The sequence below is a fragment of the Girardinichthys multiradiatus genome, chromosome 13 (genome assembly GCF_021462225.1).
Source record: "Girardinichthys multiradiatus isolate DD_20200921_A chromosome 13, DD_fGirMul_XY1, whole genome shotgun sequence".
Classification (NCBI taxonomy): domain Eukaryota; kingdom Metazoa; phylum Chordata; class Actinopteri; order Cyprinodontiformes; family Goodeidae; genus Girardinichthys; species Girardinichthys multiradiatus.
Window position 1 is genome coordinate 5737007 of NC_061806.1, and position 20442 is coordinate 5757448.

At 44.6% G+C, this 20442-nt stretch overlaps 1 protein-coding gene across 1 annotated transcript; it reads right to left on the reverse strand.

Moving 5' to 3' along the window:
• Positions 1-9753: 9753 nt before the first annotated feature.
• On the reverse strand, positions 9754-10811 carry LOC124879373 (myosin heavy chain, fast skeletal muscle-like). The gene is made up of 3 exons (XM_047383901.1): positions 10754-10811; positions 10455-10504; positions 9754-10356 (listed from the first exon to the last, which is right to left on the reverse strand). The coding sequence occupies exons 1-3, from the start codon at positions 10809-10811 to the stop codon at positions 9754-9756; spliced, it is 711 nt and encodes a 236-aa protein (XP_047239857.1).
• Between the last annotated feature and the right edge of the window lie 9631 nt (positions 10812-20442).

Genomic DNA, 20442 nt, shown 5'->3' on the forward strand with positions numbered 1-20442 from the left:
TCTGTAATAGCTGCTAAAAACTCCTCTACTCCTTCCTGTATCGGTGGGATACCCTTTAAAGCAGCAGTTCTGTCTTCCTGTGTCCATGGCCTATATACTAGAATAGTTGGCGGCTGTCGGTGATTAGCGTCACCTACATTTGGATTTGCTACTTCAACTAGAGGAAATGTGTCTTCCTCTACATTTTTTCCAGATGGATGAAATTTCTGTTCGTGAGCCATTAAGGCGTCGCCTGGGTATATGCTGGGAGTAGTTTTCTTATATTTACTCCTAGTTCGCACTCCTCTGCAACCCCAGGAATTAAGAGACCAGGACTCACTAGAAGAGCTTTGTTCTTCTGTTTTAAAAGCATTGCTTAATTTTTCTTGCTTACATATAGGAGTATTTGGAACTGCTACAGCTCCTTCTATCTCTCCTCCAATTTGTTGTGCTGCAGCCGCCTGTCCTGCAGATGTCTGCACGGCAGGGGGCTGCGCTCCTCGCTGTCTGGATGCGACCACCGTTTCCTCATGTGGGCGCACCAAGACCGCAGCTGTCAGCTTCTCCTTTCGCTTCTCCTTCTTATCTTGCCTCTGCGTGTCTCTTAACTCACTTTGTTCCAGCCATTTGTCCGAGAATTTATACTCGACCTTTCTCTATTCCTTTTTAGTTGGTTTCTTGGTTTTCATTATTTCTAATTTTAAATGTCCTTGTAATTTTAAGATATTCTTAATATTTAGTTTACCTAAGAAACCATGTTTTTTATTCCATCTATGACAGATCATACCTGCTCCTTCTACATAATTCTCCATAAACTTTACATCCCCTTCTAAGTTAATTAGTTTACTTTGTTTCTTCCCCATGATGTTTAATTTTAGTTCACAATACTATAAATGTCCCAGATAGAAGTTCACTGGCATGAGATTCAAGGAGAGGACATTAACACGCCCTTCTACTGCGACTAATCCGCAGCGGTGTTAATTTTCTGGGATTAAACCCGACCTTTATCTCCAAGAATCACCAATACGTCTTTCTATTCTGGGCAAAAGAAAACACAAGACCAGCAGAATCTTGCTAAGATTCTTCCAAAATGCTTAGTCTTCCAAACACACAAAACAGCACTCAAACAGTTAGTATTTTAACATATTTATGTCCCTTCAGCAATATGTATGGTCGACCTAGCTTAGTTTATGAGCTCCCTTATTATTCAACAATTAATTTAATTTCCTTACGGCGAAATGCTACCAACCAAATTATCCAGTTCCCTTACGGCGGAATTACCTAGTCATTTCTGATCTTCTTGCGGCGAGATCCTACCTACATTTATCGCTATTTCCTTGCGGCGAAATAAAACCTACCCAATTGCCGTCTCCTTACGGCGAGACACTACCTAGTCATTTCTGATCTCCTTGCGGCGAGATCCTACCTAAATATATCGCTATTTCCTTTTGGCGAAATAAAACCTACCCAATTGCTGTCTCCTTACGGCGAGACACTACCAACGACTTATTATAACCTTTCTTTAATGTTAAACAAAACGTCTCACCTCTGAGCTGACTTCTAGGTGACTCTGTCGGACCCCCCAGAGTCACCCGGCGTCGAGTAAGACGATAACTCACCGGCGAGATGCGAATGTCACACACCGGGACTTCATGTGTCTTGATTTTAAACAGAGAGGGAGAATGGGACTTGGTTAAGCAGCCCTTAGATGCTGGTGATAAAAGCATAACTCACTCCTGTCCCCATCTCTCTTCCTGTGGCATGTAGGAGGGAAAGGCAGACATGAGTGATAAACAATACAAAAGTTTTCAAACCCTAACAGAAAGACAGGTTGAGTTGATTGATTCATTTCTATTTTTGAAATTATTTTGTGTTGCCGAATTTAAGCTGTTACTGACCCCTGCAAAAGCATTACTAATTAAAGAAAGCATAAAATTCTAGTTAAATCGTGGACATTCAGTTATTTGAGTCACCGTATTTTTGGTTTTTCATTGGTGGTAAAAAGTCTTGTTGCCTGGTTCTAAGATATTTTAGGAGGTTTTTATAGGTTGCCTTAGTCAAGTTTTTTAAAACAGCGCCCTTGGGGCTCATGCTGAGCTACTAAAGTTAACCTGGCCCATATACCAAGAGCCAGTTGTAAATTAAGGAATGAGCAGCCGTGAACAAAAGTGACTGTTGAAGGTGTGGATGACTGCGAGAGGCTACTCGGTCGCCCGGACCTCCAGTTGAAGAAGGGCGAGACTTTTGGATGAAGGCTGTCAGAGGCTAGGCGAGTCATTTCCCGACACCAGCTTAAACAGAACTTTCAGTAAACTTGCTTAGTAAGACCTTTCAGGTTTAAGGAAGTCCAGACACGTTGGATGGAGAGCTGGATTGAGCAATCCCTTTAGACATGGGGAAGTAGGAGGGAGGGGTTAGCTCATCGGACAACGAAAGGTGGCGCCCGAACAGGGACCCTGAAAGAGATAAATGGGCCCCAGAAGAAGGATGCTCAGCAGAAGGAAGTCTCTGCCTGAGTACCCTGGACCGACAGCCTGAAAGGGAGTAAGGTTGTCTGTGACTGATAAGGCCATCAGTCACAACCCTCACAGTAACTGCATAAGCGTGCAGGTGAGGATAGGGCTTTATTAAGGGTACAATGACCAAACCCAGACAGTAAAGCTAGTAGCCAAATAGCCTTAATCAATCCCTACTCGAAGGATCCTCGAGAGGCTTTGGAGACGGACAACTCAAGATGACAAAGACATAGTGATGGATAAAGAGAGTGAATCGCAGGAATGAACGGAGCGGGGAACTGAAGGACCACTCCCGTCAACAGAACAACCGACATCAACACAGTTAGAGTTTCACCGCATACCTACCGAGGTGCTGTTAGGTGGGGACGGATGTTCAACATGGGTTCCATCGGTAAAGAAAATGTTCTTCAGTTTCAACAAAGAGCAATCGAAAGAAGCACTAGAGAGTGAGCTAACAGATCACCTCCAAAGAGATGACATATTTTATTGTTCAGAGATAAAATATGGATATAGACTTGCCGTGGTACCATGCCCCAAGGCAGTCCAGAGGAAGGATGAAATTGGTCGATGGTTACGATGGTGGACAGGGTTCATTGAACTATGGGGACTGGGGAAACTGATGTCACTGTACAGTCCATCCGAGAAATATGACCCGATCGTAAAGATGGTTTCTAGTGAGTGTGGACTAAATGGGTACCTCACAAGCCCCAACACCAGAGCCACGGCAAGGTTAAAAGAGTATGAACTGGAGATCAGAAGGATGAGCCATTTCAAAGAAAAGCTCCGAGTCATCCAAGATGACGACAAAGAGAGTTTGCTTGAGGAGTGTAGTGACTCTGGACCGAACGGGTACCCTACAATCCCCGACATCAGAGCCACGGCAAGCTTGAAAGAGTATGAAAAGGAGATCAGAAAAATGAGCCACTTCAAAGAAAGGCTCCGAGCCATCCAAGACGGCGACAAAGTGAGTTTGCTTGAGGAGTGTAGTGAGTCTAGCGGACCGGATCCAAGAAAAGACCACAGAGCTCACTTAGAGATACCAACTTATGATTTAACTGAAGAAACAGAGAGTGAAGAAGAGCAAGACCAAAGAAAAGCTGAACCCAGCCAAGGACCAACTATTACCCCATTCATCACAAAGCCGAAGGATGGTATACTTCAACAGATTGCTCTGGCCAGACAAGAACTGCAAGAGACTGCCAGGCAGAGAGCCCACTTATCAGCTGCCCTCGAGCGCTATAAGGGAAGCCTCCAACATATGGCCAACACCTCAAGCCAGAGGGAACATGACCCCACACAAAGTAAAGTAAGAGACCTTACCTTCCAGTATGAACAAGAAGCCAAAGAAAACAGTGCCAGTAACCAACCCAAAATGACAAGAAAGATGGATTTTGAAGGAAAAGAGTCAAGAAAGGTTAGTCAGAAGTCAGACAGAGTCATGATGAGGAAAGTCCTGGAGCCGATGCCCACAGATGCAAGACGAATTTCCCTGCAAAACGGGACTCAACTCTACCAAGTTATCGGAGACCCCTGGGGCATAGAGGGAGATGAACTGTTAGTTTTCACAAATGATAACTTCAAGATCCACAATACCAAATTCAGAGAAAGGTTAAGAGCCCAGGCAGGGGAAGATTACAAACAAGAGGTTCGAGAGCTGAGGAAACAAGTGAGCCAGAACAAAGCAACCAAAGTGCATCTGACTAGTGGGGCCGACCTTGCTTATTATGCTGTAATCCACTCTCCCATTGCCGTTTACAAAAAGGGTGAAGACTTGAAAGAGTACACAGAGAAAATGTGGGTGGCCCTGGAAGAAGGACTGAATGGCCATCAACCACAACCTCAGAAGGGTAACAATATGCCTAGATGGACTGAGATCGCATAACCTGCCATGGGAGTCGGCAGAAAAAGTAGCCGTTGCAACAGCACACCGTGTAGTCAAGAATCTGCTGACAGATGCCTCACTGACCGAAATAGTCATCGTCACTTCCCTTAGCCAGCATGAGAGTCGGAGGAAGAGAGAGCTGGCGTTAGTAGAAAGGATGGATGAGAAGAAGCCGAAAGATCCTCCTCAATTAGAGATATCAAGAATCAAACAAGGGAGTGAAATCAAACCACACCCTGATGAAAAACGCTACCTGCCTAAGAGTGAGACCAGCCAAGTGTCCCGCCTGGAGAAAAGACCAAAATCAGCAAAGAGGGACGCGGCTGCCCCTTCAACCTCCGTGCTGGCTGTGGAACGTAGCCTAGCTAGTTGCAGCCTGGAAGATCTAGATGAAACAGAGCCGGTTCCAACAAAAGATTTGAAAGCAAAGAAGAAGATAAGACAAAGTCCAGCCCAAGAAGAGATCCTGAGTCCATTTAAAATGGAGCCCTTGAACCCAAAAAGAGAAGACAGTGAAGTCAGTGGCTCGGAAGAAAAAGAACCATCAGAACAGGAGACCTCTGGGGCAGAGAGTGATGACAGTGAAAGCCTGTTTTCAATCCCAGTGCAGCCGGCAACCCCTCACAAGCCACTCAAAATAGGACAGAGAAAAGGGGAAAAGAAAGCAGTGGAAGTGTTTGACATCTACCGGGTCTCGGAAAGAATGGCCAGAGACCTGACATGGGGGCCGGTTCAAGCGAATGATGGCCGTCGAGCGTACATACCAGAAGCTGGACAGAGAGACTATCACATCCCGGCTGTATGGGCTGACCGCCTGGAAGACAAAGTTGAACTCAGGGTAAAAGCAACAGTTGGAGAATGGGCCAACATCCTAATGATGCCCTCATACCACATCCTAGCAACTTATCAGCCCCTGACCAGCAAGTTCAGATCTGCTTATGTTGGAGTTGTGCATGATGTGATGTTAAGAAGACTAAAGACAGCTGCATACAAGTATGCACAAGAGATCGAGCGACAAGTTGATGAGCTGTCAGCCGAGGAAGAAGAAGAAGAACCTCCACTGCTGTCAGCACCATGCTCCACAAGCAAGCCCACAGGGAAGATGTCTGAACAACACACGGCATTCAGCCCTGAGGCTGATGTTTTTCGTGAGTACAAAAAGATCAATACCTTAGTTATAGAGAAAAGATCAGAAGAAAGTAATGAAGATTACATCAAAGATGTGTGGCCGATGATTACCAATACTACTGAAAGTGATGAAGCTAAAAAGTTGTGGCTGAGCCATGTAACAGCACATCCCTTAGACAAGCAAGGAACAGCTCAAAGCCATTATAGGAGGTTGGTGTTGGAAGACATGGATGATGAAGACTCCCAGATCAGAAGAGCTAGACTGCGCATGGATGGAGGTCAGCGCCTTGCACCGGTGTGGCATGTGCTTAAGCAAACAATCTCACCAGCTAGATATGTGAAAGCCCTCCGAGAAGTAACCAAAGGGAGGAGAGGAGAGATAGCTGTTGCCAAAATGCCGATGCAGGGTACAACAGTTCCACAGATGGATCACGCAGTGATTTCCAATGATCTGGAGCAGCAGTTTTATGAAGAAAGAAGAAAGAAAGAGACAGGACAAGGGGCCAAACCACCAACTAAGGCCGGTGTGAAAGCTCCAGCCAACCCCCCTAACAGACCACCGCTTCAAAGAAGAGAAGAACCGCAAAGAAGATTTTACGGACCACCAGCATCGCAAGGCCCGCAAAAGAAAAACACCTTTCCCCCTAGAGAAGAGTATGACAAACTGTCCTCTGAAGAAAAGAAGGCCCTCTTCAAGTCCCGCAGATCAGTGACCGGGGGGCCTGCCAAGTAATGATGACACGGCCGCGAGTCACCCTGGAAAATGCCTACTGGAAGGAGGACGAAATCTACACAGAAGTGGGAGAAGAACCCTATCTAGTGGACACCGGGGCTGAGGTATCCATGACTCGCAGAGGTCTAAAGATGACAGGATACCTTACGGTCCAATTTGCCAACGGGACCGTAGGAGAGATGCCGTATGGAACTTGGCAAGGAATCATTTGGGTGAAGGGTCCATATAACCTCATCCCCGTCACAGACTTGAAAGAACTCAACAACCCATTTGGAGAGCGCCGCTCTCTATCTCAAAGGCTGAGCCAGCTACGGTCAAGGTTAGTAGGATTGACTCAGAGTGGAACCGGGGCTCAAGAGTGGTACAAAGCAGTAGATGTGCCAGAAGTAACTGAACAGAAGCTGAAAGAAAGCGACTTCTCCCCGGCTGGGAAAGAGAAGTTACGTAAGATCATCACCTCAGCTAATGTGGCCCGGTTCAAGAACGACTATGGAGACCTGGGACCGAATTATGTACACCTCCTAGAAGGGGGAGCGCATCCACCTATTCAACAGTACCCCCTAAACCCGGGTGCTGTTGAAGAAATGGATAAAATAGTTAACGAATTTAGCATTCTAGGAATCATCAGAGAAGAGCTAAATCCCATCACTAACAGTCACATTCAAGCAGTAAAGAAACCAGAGTCAGCAGGAGGAGGTTGGAGGCCAGTAATCAACTTCAAGGCCCTCAATCGAAGAACCATAGCAAACCAAGCCAGCCTAATCAATCCCCAAGGAGCATTGAAGACGCTAAGAGTCAAGAAAAATAAATCCTGCATTGACTTAGCAAATGGATATTTCTCCCTCAGACTCGCAAAGCAATCACAAGGCAAGACGGCATTTACACACAAAGGCAAGAGTTATGTGTGGCAAAGGTTACCTCAAAGGTACAAGAACTCCCCTAATGTGTTCCAGTCAGCTGTGATGGAAGTTTTGGGTGACCTAGGAGCAACAGTGTACATAGATGATGTGTTCATCGCAGACGACACCGAAGAGGAGCACCTAGAGAGACTGCAAACAGTGGTGGAGAGAATCACAGCAGCAGGTTTGAAGTTGAATCTCAAGAAATGCCAGTTTGGACAGTTTCAGGTGAAGTACCTAGGGTTCCAAGTGACAACAGATTTGGGACTCTCAGAAGGATATTGAGAAAAGCTGGCACAAATCAAGCCACCTGAATCTGAAAATGATCTACAAAAGATTTTGGGACTCTGCAATTATGTGAGAGATCATGTTCCTAATTATCATAGATATGCTAAGCCATTATATGCCTGCCTAAAGAAGCGAGAAGGAGAAGAAAAAATGACAAAGAAAAACTGGACATGGACTGCATCAAACCAGAACAACCTGGATAAGCTCAAAAGAGCAATCCAACAAGCCGTGAGGTTGGAACCGAGGAGCTTGACTGAAAAGTTGGTGGCCGAGATCAGCTGTGAAGATGAGGACTCCATGCTGAAAGTAAGCAATGAAAATGGGGGGTTAATAACATTGTGGAGTTACACTTTGTCATCTGTAGAGAAGAAATTCCCCCAAGAAGAAAAAGAGTTAGCAGTGCTTGCTAGATACTGGAGCACCTTAAAAGACCTAGCACAAGGACAGCAGATTAAAGTCAACACTCAGAGCCAAGTCCACAAGTATCTTAGGAAAGGGACGGTGGAAAGCACAAAAGCAACCAATACGAGGTGGGGAAGATGGGAAGACATCCTGCTGGACCCCGACCTTGAGATTGGCCCAGTACAACCAGCCAACAAGAAAACACCCTTAGAGCCGTCTGTGACAGAAAGGCCGCCAGAGTGGGTCCTATACACTGATGGGTCGAAGAAAGGACTGGATCAGATGGCCTACTGGGGGTTTATTCTCAAACAGCACGGTCAAGAGAGGTGCCACCAGAAAGGTAAAACTCCGGGTAGTGCACAGACGGGAGAAGTGACAGCAGTGCTGGAAGGAATGTTAGAGTTGATGAAGAGAAGAATCAAGACAGCAAAGATAATCACAGACAGACACTACTGTGCACAAGCTTTGCACGAAGACTTATCCATTTGGGAAGAGAATGGATTTGAAGGTGCCAAAGGAAAGTTAGTGGCCCATCACGACCTGTGGAAGAAGATCGCCGAGTTGAGAATGAGCCTGGAACTTGAAGTGGAGCATCAGAAGGCTCATACCCGAGAAGGGGCTCACTGGCGTGGAAACAATGAGGTGGATCCCTATGTTCAACAGAGAAAAGTTGTCTTTGTCGGGATCAAGAAGTGGGACAGAACGCCACAAGGATGGGCGGTCCCTGAAGAGTACGTGGATGAGGTAGTACGGAGCATGCACGAGGCCTTAGGACATGCAGGCCGTGCTGCCTACCCGTAAAGAATTGGAAGACCAGCACCTCTGGATCCCTATGAAACACATCCGCCACGTACTACGGGACTGTGAAGTATGTGGTCAATACAACGCAGGAGCCGTGGACAGCGGCTGGAAGGTCTGACCTCTGACCATCAAGAGCACCATCCCCTGGGGCTCAGTGTGCATGGATGTCACGGGCCCCATGGGGATAATAAGGAAGAAAGGTGAGAAATACCTCCTGGTGCTAGTAGACTCAATGTCAGGGTATGTAACTGTAAAAGCAGCAAGGAGAGCCAACGGCAGCAATGTCATTGACATGCTGGAGCAAGTCTGTAGTTCCCTTGGGGTGCCTAAGGAACTGCGAACAGATAATGGGACTCATTTTCACAAAGCACAGGTTGACCACTGGTGCCAGAGGCATGGAGTAATGAGAGTTTACTCTCCACCATACACTCCCCAAGAAAATGGAGTGGTGGAACGCACCATAGGTCTGGTGAAAAACTGGATAGCAAAAAATGCTAATTCTCGTGACTGGAGCACCAAAGCTGTAGAAATAGGGCAAGCACTGAATGACAGACATCGAGTCAGTAGGCCCTCCCCTGCGACAGAACTCAACCAACGACCATTTTCTTTACAAGAAGTGGGACGGAGCTCCAATGAGAAAACAGGGAAGCCAACGCCTAAGGTGCCATTCCGTGAGGGACAGCGAGTGTGGGTGAGAGCATGAGATCACCCTATGTCGACAGCAGTGAAACCCAAGTACGACACCACTGACATTGTGAAACAAGTATTAGATCGTAACACAGTGTTGTTACAGAAGAGAGGGATCCAAGGAGTTGAACAGCTCAAACCAAGTCGGGGCTCCACGAAGGGCTTGACCTGAGAAACATGGAACGTGGGGTGAATCCTCATAGAGTTGGGTAATCTCAGCCGTACAGCAACAGGGTTGAAGATCTTGGAAATTGGGAAAGGTCTAACAAATCGGGGTGCCAACTTCCGGGATTCTACCCTTAATGGTAGGTCCTTGGCGGAGAGCCAAACCTTCTTCCCCACCTGGTACTTAGGGGCAGGGGTCCGTCTCCGGTTGGCCGTTCTTGACTGAATCAGTGACATTCTGATCATCGACCTTCTGGCCTTTCTCCATATTCTTTAGCACCTTAGGGCATCGTTCCTGCTAATGACCTCATTCTCTGCAGTTTTCTTACCCTTCTCCAGTTCATGAATTGTCTTTCCTGTTTCACTAATATGCTCAGTCAAATCACTTATTTCCTGTTGCAGGTTCTTGTTCTCCCTCTTCAGGGTCTCCAGGTGGCCCAGAGCTTCTTCATAGGAGTTTTTCATTTTGAACATCTCTGTGTTCAAAGCACGAGCCTCCTTCAGAGCTCCTTCCAGCTCGACCTGACTCTCTTCATAATTCTGCTTCCACTCTGCAAGAACCTTGTCAAAGTTTGTCTGCTTCTTGTCCAGGTTTGCAGCCAGAGCATTAGCTCTCTCCACGTCAATCATAAAGACCTCCACTTCACCCTGTAGCCTCTGTTTGGTCTTTTCCAGAGAAGCACATTTCACATTCACGGCCTCGATGGACTCTTCCGCATCCTGAAGACGCTGGGCAAGCTTTTTCTTGGCCTCCTCGAGCTCCTCAGTGCGCTGAATGGCATCAGTTTCATACATGGTTCTCCACTGAGCCACCTCGCTGTTAGCCTTGGACATAGCACGCTGCAGCTCAGCTATGGCCTCCTGCTCCTCCTCATACTGCTCTCATGACGAGCCGAATGAACAGCATGAGCCAGAGCGTTCTTGGCCTTAATCTTATTAAATACTTCCTTTAGATCATGGTATTCTTGAGTTACCTTGGACAAATCCGGATAGGTCTCCTCAACCTCATTCTCCACAATGACATCTGTAGCAGCAGACAAAAGGCAGTCAGCGGAACATGACTCAGACCAACCCAGAACTTCTTTTCTCTTCCAGTCAATGTGAGGGTTGTGTTTCTGCAAACAGGAGGCCCCTAGGACAACAGGAAGTTCAGGTGAATTTATGATCATGAAGGTTACATTCTCTTGATGATTACCTCCAACTGTTAAGGTAATCTCCTCCGTCCTGAGGTGTGAATTGTTCATGCTGTGACCATCCAATGATAGCACTTTACGTGTGTCAGCTGACGGAATGAGCTTTATGTTGTTCTTAATGGCGAATGCTTCATCCATGAATTCAGTGTCTGCTCCTGAATCAATAAACACGGCCCCCTGGAGAGATATGGAAGAGGTTCGAAAATGAGCAGGAAACAAGAAGGAGGAGGCAGTTAGCTGACTTCGGCTCAGTAGAAAACTCCCTTCCTCTGCTGAGCCTGTCCTTTTTAATGGACACCTGAGTGCTAAATGTCCCTTCTCTCCACAATAAAAACAGAGCTTGAATCTTCTCCGACGATCCTTCTCTTCAGGGGTAATCTTGGGTGTGCCCAACTGCATGGGCTCACAATCCTCATTTTTCTCAGTGAGAGGTGACTGACTCCTTCTCTCATGCCAGAGTGCAGGACCCTGAGTTAATGAGGAGCGACCCTCCTCATGTCGCTTCCCCCTCCCTCTCTCTGCCAGCCGAATGTCAATGCGAGCAGCCAGGTCCTCGAGTTGTTTCAGGGAAGAGGGGTAGTCACGGGATGCTAACTCATCCTTGATTTCTGCGTTTAGTCCTTGCATAAATGCATCCATCTGTGCTGCCTCATTCCAACGGCTATCTGCGGCCAATAAACGAAAGTCAATTATATAAGACGAGACAGACTGATCACCCTGTTTGAGGGACAGTAAGCCTCTTGCGGCTTCACGACTTGGAAGAACAGGGTTAATAACTCAAATGAGTTCCTTGTAAAAAGTTTCATAGAAGGTACAAGATGCAGACCTGTTCTGCCATTCAGCAGTCCCCCACTGCTTCGCCCTTCCTGCCAGCAGAGATATAACAAAAGCCACCTTAGAACGTTCAGTGGGAAAGCATGACGGCTGAAGCTCAAAATGAATTTCACACTGAGTTAGGAAAGCTCGACACTGGTCTGGGTCTCCCCTGAACATCTCAGGCGGAGATAGGCGTGGCTCCCTTTGTGACGGTGGCGGCTCGGAGACAAGATTGCCAGAACGTAATGTGGAAACTATTTCCTCTATGCTGGATCTCAACCGGACAAGGGTCTCATCAATGTGGGTGCGCCTCTGCTGTGCTGGCGATGGGTCCATTTTTTGGCCAGATTTGTCTGCTATGAATCAGAAAAAGGCGGACCCAAGATTCAGCCAGACACAGTACTGAAGGTTTAAAAGGTTTATTCAGCCACAGGAAAACGTCACACAGGTAACACTCCTCCCAGCTTCCAGGAATCACTGCTTTTGTCTTGAGTGGAAATTGAAACCCAGAAGGGAAACCTCAGTGGGCAGCAGGCGGTGATCTCCACAGCACAGGTAAGAAGTGACTCCAGGCTGAATAATCCAAAGGCCAGGCTGGCTCAATAATCCAAGGACAGAAACAGGGTCAACGATCGGAAAAAGAGGCGTCAGGCAAGGGACAGGCAGAGGCATAAACCACATGCAGGAAACAAGGTCGACAACCAAAATCCAAATAGTCCGACAGGGAGCAGGCAGAGGCATAAATCCAAAAAGCAAGGCAAGGTCAAGAACAATGATCAGACAGGAAGGAACGCTGGATATCTACTCACACGAATGGCTTTCAAAAATCTGGCACCGTCTGCTTGTCAGAGTCAGTATATATCAGGGAAGACACAGGTGCTTGGCGTTCCACAGATTGCAGTACACTGCAGCAGCCACCAGGTGCATCTAATCTGCTGATTGCAGCCAGGGAGACAGGGTAGAGCAGACGTGCCAGAATCATAACACAACCTGGGGACAGTTAATATTAGAAGTTGTTGCAAATCCAGACCTCCCCTTGGAGGACTTGCCCGACACTCCCAAGGAAAGGGGTGCTCGGAATACAGGGCTATACTACTTCACCACCAGTTTAGATGCCTGGGGCAGCCAGGGAACCAGGCCCAAACACAAGGTAACCTCTGAAAACTGGCATCACGATACGGTGCTACAGATTCCAGGTACTGTGGCTCATTGGACAGACACGCCCACTGACCCTGGCTCCACCCAGAGGGTACAACTGGCAGTGCAAATGGTTGTAGTCCCATTTAGAGGTGTATACTCCGTAGGAGCAACAATAACAGTCATCCCAGAACATCAAAAAGACGACTCTGGAAAAGTAGAAGCAGCAGCAGCATACAGGAATAAACGTTCACATTCCTGGCCTTGGCACTCTTTGCCACAGAAGTGGAAATGGACGAGGAAGGACAAAAATTGATGGACCGACAAGGAAAAGGGACAAAAGTTATCAAGCGTCAAAGAAAAAGAAAAACACAAAAAGAAGAATGTTATTCTCCATTGGGTTCCTATACAGACAACAGAGTTAAAATTGGGCCTAACACCTGGAATGGCCTGATGCATGGAATCCCCTATTTGAAATTGCCATCAGGATTAGTTCTACTGGACACAACGAGAGCAGATTTTGCCCCTTTCTATCCAAACTCCGAGAGTTATTTTGTCTCTAATATAGAGTATCAGAGGAAAGCAGATCTGCAAAAGCCTGACCATGCTGGAAAAGGCCGAACCTTACCATGGGATGTAAGTAACTTTTTCTTCTCATGGTATAAGACCCAGGGCTTGGGGAGTTTGAGTCACTCTGGGTTCCAGGTTTGAAGAGAGCGCTTGAGCCTAAGCCTTTGCAGTCGCTTATCATCATGACTACCAATTCTACCATTATCTCCGGCCTGTCCAAGTGAGTACAGTGGAGTTTTATGCACTTCTCTGTGGATGGCTTTGCTACTGTTACACCGGAGCCTGGTCGGTCAGCCAACCATTATGGTTTCTCATCGTGCTTCAAGGCTATGCTAAATTAATCTTTGGCCATTTCTGGATACGCAGATGGGAAATGGCATTGTCGCTGTTTGCGTCCTATCTTTTGGGAAGGGTCAGTGTTGACTGGAAGAGAAGCCTGATGGTAGTGCTATGGCTTTGTATCGACACCATTGCTTTAGTGCTTGAGATACTGCTGAGCTGACCCCATGCCACCCGTCACGCACCTGCTACGATAGTTACCGCAGTAATGGAGGCACGCTTAGCTTTTGGCGTTATCGCCTATTTAGGGCAGTTAACTCTCTCACTCAAAGGACAAGGCAAATGGATTTGGCTCGCAAAATTGGTTAGCTTGGGGGCTTGGAGCTTAGGATGGGGAGTACTCTCTCTCCTTTATTGGCTGCAACTCACTTCTGATCTAGCTATTATGGTTTGGCTTATGACCTATGCAGCTTTCTCCCATTACTCAGCTGTTCCTCCGATGCCTTGTCGAGTGACACTCCACCTCCACCTTTTTGCTCACCTTGGCTCGCCGCCCAGAGACGGAACAGAGAAGTAGTCTAGCACTACAGTCTGATTTTGCTTCTATAATTAATTAATCTCTTCGTTTTGATTTTAACCCTGGAGGTGATTATCCAGGGTTCACATTATGTTCCTGAAAAATCCACTTACAGGCCTCCAATATATCTCTCCAGGACAGTCTCCTGTTCCAGATGTGGAATTTCAGCCTCAGTGCTCAGATACCTCTGGGTCACACCTGAGGCGCACTGGTGTCACCACTGTCAACTATGCTACAGTGACAAGTGTTTTCTGTATTGAGGGTCTTGGAGATCTTCCCTATATCTCCATGACCATGAGCCGAAATCTTCAGACACGGTACAAGGTGACCTGGACATCGACCTTCGGGGCTGCTGCACACACTTTTAGGATAAAGACACAGCAAGGGGGAATGTATCTCCCCATCATCAGTTACATCTGGAGAGATCCTAAAGATGGATTCTGGTTGCCCACCCTCCCATGGCTCCCCTCGGGGCACCGAGGTCCAGGGATGTCAGGTGTCAACCACTACTGCAGAGAGCAGCACTCAAACCTCTGTCACCACCAAGAGCGTCACCTGTCAAACTTCTGCAGGTGATGATGAAGAGCAACACCAGCCGATCTCGCTGGAGGAGCTGGTCTACCAGAATTCTCCAATAGGTGATTCCATGCATGAGGAGACGGGTCCTCCACAGCTGTCTGATGGCTGGCTGGCCGAGGTGATGTCGATGATCCCTCCTCAACCATTCTCCCCCCCTTCGCCACTTACCCCCACTCCTCTCACCTATCCATAGCCCTGTTGACACCGCCTCAAATGATAGGCAAGGGGGATCCGTCGCTGATGGATCTCCCTCACCACCTGTCCTCCGGAAGGAGCCTGAGTCATCTCCCCTTTTGATGCATCCCGACTTCATCGACGACTTTGAGGTTCTCGACGTCTGGTCCCCGACGCCAGTGCCCCAATCAACACATTACTCAGACTACTTGGAAGATGAGGTCCTGTCCTTGTGTGTTTATGATACAGACCTTGATTTTCTCTGACTTTTTGTACTTTAGGCATGGATACAGTCTGATCTCAAGAAGGGGGTGTCAAAATAAGGTGAGATATTTCCATGTAATCCATGCAACATTTAGTAACTGCTCACAGTTAACTACAAAAAAGTTACAATAAATATCCTTATATCCTTATGTGTAATCCATGCAATAATTATTAAAACACACAGTTGAAGCAGTGGGGAGTGAAACAAGCTTGTTCTCATATTCTGGAGCTGAGAGACTGGAGAGGCCTGTGTGGAGCCACATATTATTTGCCACATATTATCGGTCTTTTGCAAAAATATAAACAAGTATATCCAAAGAAATGATGTATGATGATTTTACATTCTTTCACATGTATTGAATAAAATTAGTAGTCTTTGATTAACAAGTTAAAAGATGTATGATGGAAATGTGGTTAAGAACTGAGAATTAGAATCTATTATTGGCATCTCCAAGGCTGAGAAGCAGAATCAGTAGGTCACAATGACCATGACTAAAGTATTGAGCAATGATCAAGAAGCTGAGCTGAAGAGGTTGCGCAATAACTAAGAAGCCTAATAAGGGCCTGACCGGTGAAGGCATCAAGCACTATAAAAACAATGCTGAGAGCAGAAACGGGGTTGTTTCCTCGCAGAAGACCAGCGAACAAGTTCGGACAGAGAAAATAAGCTTGGATGGAAAAGGAACAGAGACACAGCCCCACTGATCGACTGCATTAAAAAAGAGGATCAACCTGTGAGCCCAGAAATGACTGTGCCTCAAAATTAAGAATCTGATTTCATCTACAACCTTTTTATCCAGACAACAGAAGTGAACTTGATCGGTGAACAGCTGATTTCTCTAAGTTTCCGGCTTCTGGAAGTCCTGAATCAACCTCATTTATGTCTGGGTTTCCTTCAACTCTTCAGCCTCTGGAAACTACTGTCTTCGGAGACATATAACAACAAAGATCCTGTTTAACCATCAAAGCCTGGAGCATCAGTGCCTGCCACTTAAAGGAAGAAAACTGAAGATTAAGTCGTATTCCCTTCAAGAAACCACTTGTTGTTACCAGAAGAATTCTTCTCCATCAGGTGCATGGATGAGCCTCCGTCTTCAAAGCCTCTTCAAACTCACTAGTTTCAGCATCAGGAAAAGACAGGTTGAGTTGATTGATTCATTTATATTATTGAAATTATTTTGTGTTGCCGAATTTAAGCTGTTACTGACCCCTGCAAAAGCATTACTAATTAAAGAAAGCATATAAAATTCTAGTTAAATCGTGGACATTCAGTTATTTGAGTCACCGTATTGTTGGTTTTTCATTGGTGGTAAAAAGTCTTGTTACCTGGTTCTAAGATATTTTAGGAGGTTTTTATAGGTTGCCTTAGTCAAGTTTGTTAAAACAGCGCCCTTGGGGCTCATGCTGAGCTACTAAAATTAACCTAGCCCATATACCAAGAGCCAGTTGTACATTAAGGAATGAGCAGCCATGAACAAAAGTGACTGTTGAAGGTGTGGATGACTGCGAGAGGCTACTCGGTCGCCCGGACCTCCAGTTGAAGAAGGGCGAGACGTTTGGATGAAGGCTGTCAGAGGCTAGGCGAGTCATTTCCCGACACCAGCTTAAACAGAACTTTCAATAAACCTGCTTAGTAAGACCTTTCAGGTTTAGAGAAGTCCGGACCCGTTGGATGGAGAGCTGGATTGTGCAATCCCTTTAGACATGGGGAAGTAGGAGGGAGGGGTTAGCTCATCGGACAACAAAACAGTAAAACTCTAAGGCCCAAAAATAATTAAAGCGCCATCACATTGGAGTAGGACTGAGTAAAATACTTCATACTGCGGTGCAATTGTTTTCATGTTGGTCACAACTTCAATGATAAGGAGAGTCTGGTTATATGAACAGAAAAATAAGATCAAATGTCCAACCTAACCATAAGGGCCCTACCTTTAACCTACGTGACTTTGTTAGTAAGTTTCTTAAAGTAGATTGGATATAAATATTCATATAAAATTTATATCATTTACCTGTAAGGATCATCACACGGAAATGTTTGATATAATTCGGTGTTTATTAAACTGCATTTATGTCTAAAAAAGATCAGATTATGTAGACATTTACTCTGATTAATTTCCCCACTGTTAGAAAGCTTGCAGGTGTAAACAGTCAGAAAAAGTAGTGACATTTTATTTTAAATTAATACTTTCAACATGTTTGACCCTGTTAGTCTTGCTGTTAAATCTTGGGATGTCCCATGAAATATTTATTTTTTGTTACACACATAACACCACTACTCCCTTATCTGTTTTAGGCTAAAGATGGATGTTTTGACGAATGTTTTAACGATGCCATTTCATTTATTTCGTATTGATGAATTTCTAAAAGAGTGATTCATTTTATGCCTAGTAATATGTACTATTTTAAATGAAAGCAATTTTCCATTTGTTAAACAAAAGTTCTCTGAATTCTGTGAAATTACTTCTTTATTAAAAAACATTTTACAGTAAAGAAGTAGAGCAACCTTTAAGGTACATCAATAATAACTTTTCTTTTATTAAACCTCTTAACCTGTTGGTTGAATTACTTTGAGTTTTTGAACACTCATTCCTTTACTTTTCTTAATTACCTCTTTTGTCTTAAACATTTTGTTGGCAATGTTTTGTACTAGCATATGCTGTTATTGTTGTAAAATATTTAATAAGGCTGTGAAACCTAGAAATGTATATTGTGTTTCCTGTCTTTCTTCCTTTATTTAAGAAAAAGCAAAGGAGAGGATCAAAGTATTCCAGTCATGACCAAAATGTTGAGTTTTTCTGTACTTATATAATAAAATTTTAGCATGGTTCAATGTTACGCTGATAAACAACTTCAACATCTTACAAGTTTTTCTTTTTTTTAATAGCAAGTAAGTGGGGTGTATCGAACTTTGCAGTATTGATTGTTCTTCAGAACCTCCTGGTATGCTGCTTGTCAACCCATTCTTGTCTCATTGCTGCTTGGAGTTGATCAGCTTGTTGCCTTCTGTTTCACGACCTGCAGTTTCTCAGTTGGATTAAGCTCTTGGTTGTGTCCTGGTCAGAGATCCAGAATTTCAGTTTATTCTTTGTGTCTCTGTCATTCTGGAAAATCCATAGATCCTCACTAAGTTATTGCTGGATTGTTAAAAGAATTTCATCTTGGAAAATTTTCTGATTCTAGTCTTTGCTCATGAACAGCCCTCTCCCTTGGATGAAAAACAACCTCACACATGAAAGTTGAACTCTTTCACAGTGTCATGATACCACTAAACTAAAATGCTGATCATTTTGGACCAAATGAATGAAAAAAGTATTCTGTTATGGAGTAAACTTTCTAAGCTGACCTTAGATAACCTAAAGATTGTCATTAAATGATGAAAATGGTCAAAATTTTGGCACTATTGCTCGTGCTTATGTAAATTAGTTTTTATTTAGTTGTGTGAAATATCTCCATGCTTCTTCATAGTGCAGTGGCATCCAGAGCAATTCAACTGTCACATGGTGTAGTCCCAAGGTACTGAGGTTTGCAGAAAACGTGCAGAAATCATCTATGTTTTTAAATATGACTGATGTCTTATTAAACTCACAGCCACCATAGTAACCTAACGTTAGAATCAATAAGTCCATTTGAACAATGAAACATATAATGATGTCATGTTGCCCCGCCTCCTCCATTCCCTTGTGTTTAAAGACTTGACTCCTCAGGCAGTTGCACAATGTTGAAATTTTACAAGCCTGTATGGCCTCTCAAGAAGGATAGATTGTCCAGATCATTTATGGTTGTAGTATTTAAAACTTTTTACACAATGGCGGTTGATTTGATGACTTACAAGTTTTGTTCTTCATTAACATTCGTTTGACAGGGATTTGTTGCAGATATAGTGTATTATTTTAATCCCCCTGACAATGTCAGCCAAAAGATGTTTATTAATAACCTGAACTGGGCCAACTGTTACTAATCCATCCCTTAGAGAGATCCAGTAATAGTCATTACAGGTCAGGTGTTGGAATACTGTTACTGGGCCAGCATACCAAACCTAACCCTAACACAAGTGGTTCCGTTTCTATTGTGTTTGTTGTAGTTCACGACCTCTGGACCATTTATCTTTACATCAAATTTAAAAAAAAGTTTAAACAATAATCCTCAGATTTAAATTAGGATAAATTCATGTATTTATATTAGCATTTAAAATTACATCTTCATCAAGATAGATAAGTTGACATATTAAAGGGAAACATTTGGTAACTCATCATGAGTCCTGTGTGCTTGATTAGAGGAGTAATGGGGATCAAGGCAACAGGGCATATATTTACTGTTTTTTTCAAGATGGCAGGCTAAAAGGTTTTTTTTTGTTCCATTAAGATGATTTGGTTTTATCAGTGCACTTTGTTGGGATTTTGAATGACAAACTATCAAAATATAGTGCATAGCTGTAAAGTAAAACACTGTGAATACTTTCCAGATGCACTTTAATCAGCATCCAACTGTGTGTGGTTGAACAATCACAGACAAACCAGGGAGAATGTTGTAAATGGGTATAGCAGCATTCTTTTTAAAACAAAATCCAAGATGACAGAGTTTGTTGACTGAACAACGCAAAAGCAGTTCACAAAGGTGGTCTTTCTAGAAGAGTTGCAAGAAGAAGGGTATTGCAGAAAGCAAGACGTAAGTTCTGTTTGCAGTTTGTCACAAGCTCTGAAAAAGCAAATGTGTGGAAGAAGGTGCTCTGGTCAAATAGGACCAAAATTTAAATAATCTCCAAAGTAAACATAGTGGTGTTACTATCATGCTTTAGAGATGCTTCCAAAGGGACAGGGAGCTGATGGGGAATTTATAAATATGGGAAAATGCTGGAAGAAAATCTGCTCCAAAACACTTGGGACTGGGACAGAGGTTCACCATCGAGCAGGACATCCCTTACCATACAGCCAGAGATGCAATGGAATGAGTTACACCAAAGCATTCATGTTGGAAAGGTACAGTTAAAGTCCAAACCTAAATGCTCTTGGAGGAATTCATAGTAATATTTAACATTATTGTTTACAGATTCTCTCCATTCAGTGTGGGTCAGCTCAAACTGTTTTGCAAAGAATAATGGTGAATAATGTTTTGTCTCCAGAGACAACCTCCAAAAGACCTGCCACTGTTACTGCAACAAAGGATGTCATGCTGGACAACCAGGTGACTCTAGAGCAGGCAACAGTTACGGAGACAGAATTCAGGTTTATTGAAAGGCAGAAATTTAAAAAGGGAGTCGTCGTGGGGTCCGGATCCTGCTGGACGGTTCACTGAGGGCGAGGAGATGTGTAATTATCGACAGAAGGTGGATTCTTCTTACAGTTATGTATAGATGATGTTTCCAGGACGGAAGGA